At 45.8% G+C, this 12320-nt stretch overlaps 1 protein-coding gene across 1 annotated transcript; it reads left to right on the top strand.

Moving 5' to 3' along the window:
- Window positions 1-2840: 2840 nt before the first annotated feature.
- On the top strand, window positions 2841-9334 carry LOC119362310 (aldehyde dehydrogenase 22A1-like). Its single transcript, XM_037627507.1, has 14 exons — window positions 2841-3315; window positions 3430-3473; window positions 4558-4659; window positions 4889-5016; window positions 5212-5334; window positions 5879-6032; window positions 6706-6809; window positions 6895-6973; window positions 7132-7227; window positions 7323-7460; window positions 7862-8077; window positions 8157-8348; window positions 8575-8718; window positions 8803-9334. The coding sequence occupies exons 1-14, from the start codon at window positions 3204-3206 to the stop codon at window positions 8953-8955; spliced, it is 1785 nt and encodes a 594-aa protein (XP_037483404.1). The 5' UTR covers window positions 2841-3203; the 3' UTR covers window positions 8956-9334.
- The last annotated feature ends 2986 nt before the right edge of the window (window positions 9335-12320 follow it).

Genomic DNA, 12320 nt, shown 5'->3' on the forward strand with positions numbered 1-12320 from the left:
CCAAAGTGAACATGTGGGTACAACTTTACTAGACCCACATGTGCTCTTCACGGGGCCAGCACGTGGGTTGATCCTTGGTATTGAAAGAAGCCCTGTGGAGCGGACATGTGGGTCCAACTTTATACTGGACCCACATGTGGGCTTTACAGTACCACATATGGGCCTGTCAAATTATTGCACCCTAGGCCAATGCTAGTAGAGTAAGGGAAAAAGATTAGGCACCGGCCATACCCTTGGGCATCCAAGGCTAGCTCAGTTCATGATTGTAAAGCCCAAAATATCAAACATGAAGCTTGATTTCATGTGTATCTCTTTCAGTGCAGAGTGTCTTTTGGAGATAGGCTATCTATCTCTCGGGCGGGTGTTGACTTTGTCAATCATGATACATGTGTATGTGCACTCACACAAATGCCTACATAGCTTGATATGTGGGTGTTTATGTCGCATATAGTGCTCGCATATTGTGCATGTTGATAAAACAATTGTCCAAAAGGTTTTGGTGAAAATAACTCAACATGACGAGATTAAATCTCAATAATCAAGGGGAGTGGGATTTGAAACAACTATTAAAGCAATTGGAACTTTACTAATACTGGAAACAATAAAAAAAATAAGGTCAACAAATTTCAAATCAAGGTTAACTACATAACCATAGATAAAATAACATAATAATTGTCAGAAACAATAATTTGAGGCAAGACAAATATCTATAAAGACCAAGACAATTACTATCTAGATTCATAGTCCCGAATTTGCTATATAAAAGAGTAAAATAATAGGAATTCGAAAGAACTAGATTGGGTATTCATATTTCAAAAATAATATTTAGTTTTTTCTAAGTTTTTCTTGTTTTGGACACCTCGCTCATGGCTTTAGTGTTCTCGCCGAAGAGAGCTTTAAAGTGAAAGAATTTGATAGTTTAACGATGTGTTCTAGCCAACTTTTAGAGTTCGGGGTTCTAATAATATCGGAGGATGTTTCATTTTGCCTCTGGTTATTTGTGTGCAACGTTTGTTTACCTAGGAGCACATGCATGCTTTTGAGCTTATCTAGAAAACCACGAGTATGATGGTACCAAACTTCCTCTCGAAGAAAAAATGATGGTGTTAAACACTCAATTTTTACTTCCGTGGGTGGTAGATGTGAAATAATGAGTAGTCACTGCCTTGGGCGTACTAAGAGATGCTGATTGGTATATTTGATTTTCAGTTGTGTATAATATAGAAATGTGTGTTTGGTGAAATGTGTCTCAACAATTCAAGAAAAACATTCATATTCGCATAACAATATTTTATGATATGTGCAAAGTTAAACACCTATTAATCACTCACATTAGTTGCATACTTAATTGTATTAAATAACTCGCTTTTCGCTGGTACTACCAAGGTGAATTTTTTCATTGGGAATTTTTTGTCACTCTATGTTTTGACCATTTTGCTTTTGCCACTTTTGCTCTTAAGATTTCACTGTTGCCACTTTCACCTTGTCAGAGTGGCATACGCAAAATTAATACACCCTTTGAAAATTTTGTTTTTGCCGCAGAGAATGACAATTGGGATGTATTGTTAAAAACCGAAAGTGACAAAATTCAAATGTCAAAAGCTAAAGTGGTAAAAGTAAAATTATCAAAAGCTAGAACGGCAAAAGTGAATTTGTACTTGAGTTTTTATGTCATTTTTTAATAAAATACACCCAAAGGATATCTTATATCTAATAATTATGAAGAAAACTGTAAAAGAAAGATAATATGACACAAAACGACCAACAAAAAAGTACATCAAAAACCATACCGACCGTCTTCTTCCTTCAATTGTATGCCGCCTGCCAGAGCAATACAACAATAGGATATTTACAAATGCCCTAGCTATACTAGGCTTTGAAGATTACAATAGCCACTCGCCGCTAGACACACAACCTAAAAATAATCGTTGAAGGAATATCGGTTGGAGCATTACCCACATAGCGCAGGCTTGCGATTCTTCACCACCAGCCTAGGGGGGTCGAGAAATCGGGCCATAGTACAGAATAAATCGAAAAGATGTCAAACTCGCCGCAAGAAGACAACCAAATGTTTCCCTCGATTGACAAGTCACATATCCTCACATGCTCTTCGTTGGCGTCAGATCAAACATCGTCGAGGTAGGAAGAGACCTTATTGCAACACGACATCATCACCATCACTACACCAATATCATTAGGGAGAAAACCTAAACAAAGCAAGGATATATTAGAACTAATAAACCACGGAAGGGACGGTTTCCCTCTCCTCTTGTCGCCGATAAGGCCGTCGGGCAGGAGAGAGCATGGGGGATGAGGTGGCATCGTGGAGGAGATTTTTTCTCTCTAGAATATGCATAAGCATGCGTGACATATATTCATAGAAGAATAGTCAAGCTGACCGATACAACGCCTTACGACAAAGTGCTACATCGAGAGGTTAGCAACCACATCCACCATGACAAACACCGGCACACAACTCACCTTACCCAAACTCAAGCAAAACAAATGGCGAAGAGGTCGGACATAGAGCACACATGCTGCGTCACAACAATACCGAACACCTCACGGCAAAAACACCAAACCGAACTCGATCAACGCACTCTCCACTCACGGCGCCTAGGCAACTTTGGAGGGAGGGTTTTCTCGGGTTAGCTTTTTGGGTTCACGCGATTGGTTTCGTAATAGATTCAAATCCCAAGGGTTTGGTTGCACACTTCTTGTTTGCACTTGGCTAGTATAATAATTATAAAGTACTCCAACATTAGACATCACTTTTTTACAATGGAATTTCAGTCGTGTGAGCATTTCGTGCAAAGTACCCCATTTCCCGTGTGCACGCCCTCACGGTCGGACTCGGACGGATAGGCTCGCGCGGCGTGCGGTTCGCGAACCGCGCACGGCGGAGGGCACGAGGCGGCCACCGCTCTCCTCGCCGTCGGACGCCAGTGGCACTAGACTAGCGGAGCATCTCCCCACTGTCGCCGCTCCACTCATCGAATCGAATAAAGTACTGCTGCCATCTCCTCCCAGGCTCCAAAATCCCTCCCCTTCCCTCCCTCCCCCGATCTGATTCCATTCCCCACCTCCTCCGATGCCATCTCGCCGCCGCTCCTGAGCGCGCCCCGCCCCCCTCCCTCCCTCGCCGCCGCCGCTCCGGAGCCGACGGCGAGCCGGAGCCCTAGCCAGGGAGGGCCCCGTCGGCCATGGCGTTCTGGTGGCCGCTGCTGGTGCTCGCCGCCGCCTACGCGCTCTGCCGCGTCCTGCTCTTCCTCATCCCGCCCACCGTCCCCTCCATGGAGGTCGACGCCTCCGATGGTACGCCGCCGCCGCCCTCCCCACGTTCCCCGCACTGTGTATGCTGGTGATTTCCCGGGGTGGATTGTCAGGGGTTTACAAGGGTTTACTAACTGTGGTCGGATTTTGGCGCAGTGATGGAGGAGGTCAACCAGAACAAGGAGGATAGCTTCATCTACGTAAGTTCACCCTCTGCATTTCCCTCTGTGATGATGATTTCGGTCCGAATGAATGATCCAATGCACACACCTGAATTCTGGCTCGCCCTACCTAAGTTAAGGTTGCGATGTGTGTTTTCTTGATCTGGGATTCTAGAAAGCATCTGATGCATCAGCGGTTACACTAGGATCAGTGTATTCTGGTTTGGTGCGAGCCAACTTGAATTTTGCTTGTTCTGGATACTCTGATCATGGTTTGGTGTAACCTGGCATTGCACATTACTTGAAGAATAACGCCACACAGTAATATTACTAATTGGTGTTATCTGATTATTATTTTGCCGTTAATGTGAGACATGTAAGCTGGTCTAGTGGATTAAGCTGTAGCATGCTGATATGGCTAGCTCCGAGTACATAGGGCATCCAGTAGATCTGATGCAGTACTGAACTGCTCTATTTCTGTGGAAACATGTGAGTTGGATGGCCATCTGGAAGGTGTTCGCTGACAGTTTCCCATAAAATGATTTACTTTGGATTCTTTGATGCTCCCTCTGTAAAGAAATATAAGAGCGTCTTATGTTTCTTTACGCAGGGAGTATGTCCCAACCTTCCAACGTTGTGATTGTTGCTCTGGCAACTTTAAGATGTGGTTAATGGATTACAATTTGGTGGACAGCTGATTGAAAAGATGACTTAATTTTACTTTGGACACGTAATCAATCTTTAACGTGGTTAGGTCTCACCTACTCAGGGTCTAAATGTTTCGACGCAGTGAGACAGCAATAACCTGTAAATGAAATGCATACTTTATTTCGAGCCGGGTTTCCCTACTGATATTTTCCCTATTTTCGTAAGAGAAAGAAACAGAGTTACAACCAAAAGGGAAAATGAGAACGCTAGGGAAAAACCAACTTTCCACCCTTGATTAACTGAATCTGATTTGGTGCCAATATAGGTTCATAATGGTTCTAGAGAAGCACTAATACTTTTTAAGTAGCGGTGATTTGCTTTCAGCTGAACTACCGAAAGCTCAAAATAACCTGTTGTGGCAGCAGGAGCCGCATTTATTTGAACTTTATCATGTTGAGGTTCTGCTCTGCTGCAGGTACCAAGGAAGGGGAAAGCTGCTCAGACTGATATGGTTCGATGCTACGAGCCAGCTACCATGAAATACTTGGGATACTTTCCTGCTTTAACTCCTGATGAGGTATGTTGTTGGTTTGCTATTGTTACGCTCTCCGTAAGTACAATGTATGCCACTATATTGGTTGGTTGGTCTGATTATCTTCTTCTGCATTATTGACTAGAAATATAGTTCACCCTTCCTTAGACATGATTGAGGAGAAAGCAAAGCTTGTTATTACTGTTTTTGCCATAGTTTGGACCTTCATTAGTGTGGCTTTCTATTTCGTATCACTTATTCTTTGACCCATTAGGTCCAAGAGCATGTTGCACAAGCTCGTAAAGCACAAGAGATATGGGCGAAAAGCAGCTTCAAACAAAGGCGGCAGTTTCTTCGGATCCTTCTGAAGTATATACTTGAACATCAGGATCTGATATGCGAGTAAGGACATATTGGGAATTCAAAAACAGTCTTATCTTTTGATTGTACCAGATGAAAACGATCTTTTTATAAACAGCGTCTACTCTTGATGAAGGGCTTACTTAGTCCTGATCAATGGTGTCTCCTTTTGTTTTATTTGCTCACACTTTCCAATGTATTGAAGGTCTGAGAGTCCACACTGTTATTTTTGTGCAGGATATCATCTCGTGACACTGGAAAGACTATGGTTGATGCTTCATTAGGTGAGATCATGACCACATGTGAGAAGATTCACTGGCTTTTGGATGAGGGTGAGAAATGGTTAAAACCTGAGTACAGGTTAGACTCCAGAAATATCCAAATGTGATGTATACAATAACTTAAGAGCCAGGCAATGCCAATGTTTAATGTTGATTAACCATGCATGTTAAATAAGTAGAATCATACAGAGCAGCAGTTGAGGTAAGTTAAGCATAGTAGGTGTTACTTGTGTTGGACACTTGGAGTACACAATGGTTCACTTTATGATATGTAACGTCACTGGGTCTGTTTAGCATTATTTAGTACCATAATGTGTGTGAACATTGGAATTGGAAATTAGATGAACAGCAAATGAATTCTGGTCTTGGTTAAAACATGACTACACACTAGGACCTGAACATACTGCAGATATTGGGCTAGCAAATTCTGTTAATTCTTGCGCGGAAGATAGGCCTTTTAATTTTTGCACATGTCGCAGTAATATTCTATAAGCTAGAAAGGCAGCAACTGTACACTGCTGCACTGTTGCCAATGGCATTCATTTTATAACGCCTAAAATAATGCCGTAACCAATTCATTGTTTTCTTATTGCCTGCATGTATTTGCTTTTAATACTGTTCAGATCTTGTGGGAGATCAATGCTACACAAAACAGCGAAAGTTGAATTCTATCCTCTCGGGGTGATTGGTGCAATTGTATCATGGAACTATCCTTTCCATAATGTGTTCAATCCGATGCTGGCTGCAGTATTCTCTGGTAATGCAGCAGTTATAAAGGTAACTAATCAGATGAATACCATCTTAATCTAATATGAGTAAACATTCTTGGTCATGATGAAGCACAACAAAGAGTCTTTCAGTTCCTGTACACTTTTCATTGAGTTTCCATTGTTAGAAAAATACTTTAGCTTAGCTTGAATTCTGGAGCTTATTAGTTATGGCAATGTACCGTTTGCTCAGAGTATGGTCTTGTTCGTAACCTGGTTATAGCCTCCAGAAGCATGGATGTTGATTTACAAGGTTGAAATACCCCAATTTGACCTGACTACATTGCCTTACAAACTATTGACATGGAAACTCTCACATATTCATAGTCTTAGGTCAACCTGTTGACTTTTGTAATTCGATGATCTTCATGCGTTACATTTATTATGTATAATCTTGGAGTCGATTATGGCTACCATTTGTGTTCCATATGGTGAAGCTAGTAATTCTCATGAGAATAATGAATTGCATATTGCACAAATTTTGTACTGATCATGTCATTAAATCTTGTTGTTGTGCCAAGTCAAACATATGGAAACAATCATATGCTCATTTGCTTTTCTCTGAAAAGTTAATTTTCATTATGCCCTCTGAAATTTTACCTTTTCATTCACTTTCTTGATTTAAGTAACAAAGTTACTGTAAAGTTATCCATTATTCTATTTAATGAAATGGTGATTTACAGGTTTCAGAGCATGCGAGTTGGTCCGGCTGTTTTTATTCCCGTATCATACAAGCAGCTCTGTTAGCTGTTGGTGCCCCAGATAATCTGGTTCACATAGTAACTGGGTACGAATGTAGCTTCTGCATTTTCTTGGTGGTCAGGCTAATTACTGACATGCCCTACCTGCTGGCCTTTTTTTTTCTCCTCTAGTTTTGCGGAAACGGGTCAAGCTCTTGTATCTTCAGTGGACAAAATAATATTCGTTGGATCACCTGGCGTTGGAAGGATGGTATAACTTGCATCTGAAGTAGTGTTTTCTTAATCCCATGCCGCTAATATTATTTATGCCCTTGTAGATATCATGATCGATGCTGCATGCATACACTTAATGTGCTCGCTTTGTCTGTTACTTTTTATTTAATGTGCTGAGTATTGTGCCTATCACAGATTATGCAAAAAGCATCGGAAACATTAATACCTGTAACTCTTGAGCTTGGTGGCAAAGACGCATTTATTGTGTGCGAAGATGTGGATTTACCCAATGTAAGTGTAGTTTTATGTTGTGTATATCACTATGTCATGGCCAGCTTGTTCTCTTTAATAATAGCAACTAACCTATAGCCCTTCCTCATTTGAAGGTTGTTCAAGTTGCTGTGAGAGCTGCACTGCAATCTAGTGGACAGAACTGTGCTGGTGCTGAAAGATTTTATGTCCACAAGGATATCTATCCTACCTTTGTTTCTCGCGTAGTGAAGATAATCAAATCAATATCTGTTGTAAGTTCACAGCTGTATTTTGCAGTCAATAGCCAGATGCGCAAGTGCAATTTTTATTGCCTGCCTTTTGAGTTCTGAATTTGAGCACAGAATTCACCTTCTGTTGCTATCGTACATTTTCCTGTATTGTAATTACTCTTGGTACTAGTACGTCGTCCACATGCAACTTCTACATTCACATTTACCTTTTGTTTTCATCATGTTTATTGTTATTTCAGTTCCACCTTACCATATGTTACTCAGTTTAAACATACTCTGAGTTCAATTGGCTACACTAGATAATTTTATATCAGTTAAAGTCCTTAGGCTGTAAATATGTAAGTTAATGCTGGTAATCTTATTTTCCGGTAGTATTTATGTCATGATTTCTGTTCTCATTTTGTGTATTGTGCTTTTCCTAGGGGCCCCCATTATCTGGCAGATACGATATGGGTGCAATCTGTATGATAGAGCACTCTGAGAGACTTCAGAATCTTGTTAACGATGCTCTTGACAAAGGTGCTGAAATTACTGTCAGAGGGAGCTTTGGTAATTTGGGTGAAGATGCGGTTGATCAGTTCTTTCCTCCAACTGTTCTAGTGAATGTTAATCACACAATGAAAATTATGCAGGAAGAGGTAGGCTGTAGCCAATGTAGGCATGATTTTGTTTTGTGCCAATGTTGTTAGCCTTACCACTGTTACTGCTGATTAACAGGCATTTGGGCCGATTCTACCAATCATGAAATTCTCTTCTGATGAAGAGGTCATCCAACTTGCAAATGACTCTAAATACGGTCTTGGTTGTGCTGTTTTTTCTGGCAACCAGAAGCGTGCCATCAAAATAGCATCTCAACTACACTGTGGTGTTGCAGCAATCAATGACTTTGCTTCAAGTTATATGTGTCAGGTGGGTAACTCTATCTAGTTTGTTTTCTCTCTTTTGTAGTAATTGGCACACAGCTTAAGATATAAGCATTCTGAAGATATCTTGGAAGTACACACATGTGTATTGCAGATATAGTGCTATTCAGCACACTTTTGTCATAGAACTGCAGGCATAGATTGTTTCTTATTTCTTTTATGTTAACCACTGCCAGTGCAAGTAGACTTACTTCTCTTTCTCGGACGTGCAGTCTCTGCCCTTTGGTGGTGTTAAAGACAGCGGGTTTGGAAGATTTGCTGGCGTGGAAGGCTTGCGCGCCTGCTGCCTTGTAAAGGCAGTCGTAGAAGACAGGTGGTGGCCATATGTGAAAACAATGATCCCCAAGCCTATTCAGGTTTGCTGTTTCCCCACATAATGCCAGGCTTCCATGGTTTGCTTGTTACCATGTTTCTGATAGTCACAAATGACAATTTTGCAGTATCCCGTCTCGGAGAATGGATTTGCATTCCAGCAGCTGCTCGTCGAGACTCTGTACGGCATCAGCGTGTGGGACAGGCTGCAGTCGCTCGTGAATCTGTTGAAGATGATCTCGGAGCAGAAGTCTCCTATAACCAGGAGGAAAAGCAGGTGAGCAGGGACGAAGTGTTTGGCACAATGTTCTATAGTATCAGTTTGCTCTGATGATGTTCCTGTTGGTGGACTAGTCTTTTGGCTGTCGTCCCCAAGGCGCAAGTTTGGTGGGGATCAGGTTCAGAGCAAGACAGCATTTATCTGAATGTAAAACGCCCTTTAGAACCAGTGCTTATCCTAGAAAGTGAAGATCGCAATCGACGTTGTAAGCCCTGGATTCGATTTTCACCTGCCTGAATGTAAATGTTCCGTATGTTTTCTGAGACTTTCATCTAGCATAGCACCTCAGTTTTATAGACCGCTTGTGATGTCGTGTTGATCTATACATGCCTGCTGCCCATGCAGCGGTATAAGAGGGGTGCATCTGTTAAGCAATTTTATTTACTCTTACTCTATGTTCCTCTTAGTGAAATATTAATCATCAAATTATTAACAAATAATAAAGTCTATAATGATCGAATGAAAATACCAATAAATTCTATAATTTTATTTCAAATATCCTATAGTTAAGCATATCAAGCTAACTTTATCTTTATGAAGTCTTAGTATTTTTATAATATAAGTAGAACTTCAAATTTAGAACCTACTTTTTTGTTCTTGGGATCAATATAAGCAATGCAGTTCATCCAATGATAAACCGAGTGAATTGCAAAAAACCACCACATTCTAAGTTCGGTTTTGGAATTGCCACCACATTTCTTGCTCGGCCAAAAAATCTATCAGTTTTCTTGCTAAATTTCTCAGTAAACATGGTTGGGTCCACCCATCAGCAGCCTCCTTCGAACAGGTAAGCGGCGTCGTGGGCGAGCGGGTCACATGGAGGCAGCAGCCGGGCTCTTGGCGAAGCTCGTCGGAACCAGCAGAGAGCAGCGAGGAGGCTAGGTTGAGTGGCGCGCCCTCCGCACCGTGCGCGAGCACGCACACCTGCGGCACCCATCCGCCGACCGCGGCAGCGCCCAGAGGAACCGCGCGCCCGAGAGCTCCAGCCCGACCGCGAGCTCGCGGGCCTGTCCAGCGACCACGGGAGGTCACCGGAAGCGACGCGGGGACCGTGTGTTGCGGGGTACATCCGCGCGTGCGTGTGCTCGTGTGTGTTCGCTCATGTGCAGAGCAGGACGAGCTAGAGCTGGCCATGGCGGCCGGCCGGAACCGACGACACCGTGTGCGGGGAAACAGCGGGAGGCCCGATCGACCTTGAAGAGCTCCATCGATGCGCGCGCTGTGCTGCCGAAGGAGAGGAGGCGGTCGTGTCCCTGCGCCCGCGCTAGGCGGCCGCCGGCGCCGTCAATGGCCGACGTAGTGTCGCCTCCATGCAGGTGCGTGCAGCCGGCGCGCGCGGCCACGGCGCCCAAGGCCGGTGAGCTCGTCCGCCTCGTCGAAGAGCTGAAGGAGCCCGAGCATTGCCTGATCAGCTCCCCCGACGAGCTCGGCGACGCGCTCACCACGGTTTACGTGGAGCTGCATGGAGGGAGACGGTGTGGCTCGGGGTGGAGGGGAGAGAGACGCAGCTCGTGGGAGCAAAGGAGGCGAGGCCAGGTCCGATGGGACGCGCGACATGGCGTGGTGCTCCGGCTGGTGACTGTGGTGTGGTGCTCCGGCCGGTGCACGGTGCACTCCTCCCGGCGCCCTCTGCACGCAATTGTTCGACGAAATGCCACAAAGAAGAACAGTATAATAGAATAGTAGTATTAACTCTGACGGGTGGGCCTCACATCTGCTTAACGGTCAGCGCAAATGTGGTTGACTCTTAGTACCACGTGGACCTGACCAGCGGGCCGGTCATGTCAGAAATCGGATTAAAATGTTTAAAACGACCGTCAGTGCTTATTGAGAATTTTAGTAAGAAAAACAATAGATTTTTAGGACGCGCAAGAAATGTGTTGGCAATTCCGACAATGAGCTTTACATATGGTGTTTTTTTGCAATTCACTCAGATAAACCAAATTTCAACTATAGAACTATGACACAATTAAACCCGAATGAACAAAATGTTGAATTGAGGTGCGCCTCGACCTGCTAGCCAACTTGTCAACAAATGCAAACCCCGGCGCATAGGCACATCTGACGTGGCATCCGTGTCAATGAATGCGCGCCCACTTCTCCTTCCATCCGAGCACGTGAACACGCGCGAACTCCAGCAGTGTCCGTACGTCCGTGTCAACATCGCCGGTCCCTCCGCCGCGAACATCTCTGGGAACCGCCGCACGGGGTTCGCGCCAGCGCTGGACGCGGCGCCCGGCGACTGGCTCGGGTCGGTCGGTGACTCTGAACAGTCTCGAGTGTGTTTCGGTCAACTCCATCGCGCGACTCTATCCTGTCCGTCCCCATTCGTTTAGGGTAAAAGGGACAAACGAGACGGCCCAGCGCGCGGGCGCAAACGGACTTTTGTCCGCTTTGTGTCCGCTTTCGACCCATCTCCGTCCCAAGTTTGCGCCGGTTTTGAGGTGAAATGGACAGCGCGCGGACGGGCGGAACGCGCGCGCTTGTCCTCCCCTGGCCCGCCTGTCGGTGGGAGAACCCCCCCCCCCACACACGCCCATTTGGCGCCATTTGCCCCAAACTCTCCCACGTCCCTCCCGCCGTCCCCTCTCTCCCTCGTCCATGGCCGACGCCCCGCCGAGTTTCGACGGCCTGGCCGTCGACCGGCCCGCAAAGGTAAAGAAGAAAGCGCCAAGGAAGCCGCGGTCGGAGTGCACGCCGGAGGAGATCGCCAAGTTGGACGCGGAATCGGCGAAGAGGAGGGAACGGAGAGCGGTCGTCAAGCTCAATGCTGCCGCGGCCAAGTTCGCCGCCCAGCGCGAGGAGCTGGATGCCGCGCGGCGCAAGGCCGCTGACGACGAGAAGGAGGACCTCTTCAACAAAGCGCACGCCATCCTAATGCTTGGCATGGGGCGTCCTGCCGGGTTCCCTGCAGCGGCCGTCGGCCCGGCGAGCACAGGCTCGTCGGTCGCCCGGCCTACACACTGCCAGTCGCCGATGTCGCGCACCGCGCCCATGTCGCCCGGCTTTTCTCCGCCAAGGCACGACGGCCAGACCCGTTTCTCGGGGTCCTCGCCGGACGTGGGCATGTTCGCGCCGTCCACACCGCGACCCGCGGCCGTCATCGACCTCAACGTCACGCCTGGGTCCAGCAGCGGCGGGCGGCCGTCCGTCGAGATGAGAAAGCAGGCACGGGCACCGTTCACGGGCACCATGCCGCCCCCCCCCCCCGCGTCTTGTTTGAGGGAATGCCAACCCCAACGCCAGCGGTCGACGACCCCTTCTACAACCGCTACATGAAGGGCGTGATCTTTGAGGGTGGGCATGGCCGTACCTACGACCCCGATGAGACCCAAAGTCAGGATGGCTGCGCCGAGTACGTCCTCG

Source organism: Triticum dicoccoides, chromosome 2B (genome assembly GCF_002162155.2).
Source record: "Triticum dicoccoides isolate Atlit2015 ecotype Zavitan chromosome 2B, WEW_v2.0, whole genome shotgun sequence".
Lineage (NCBI taxonomy): Eukaryota > Viridiplantae > Streptophyta > Magnoliopsida > Poales > Poaceae > Triticum > Triticum dicoccoides.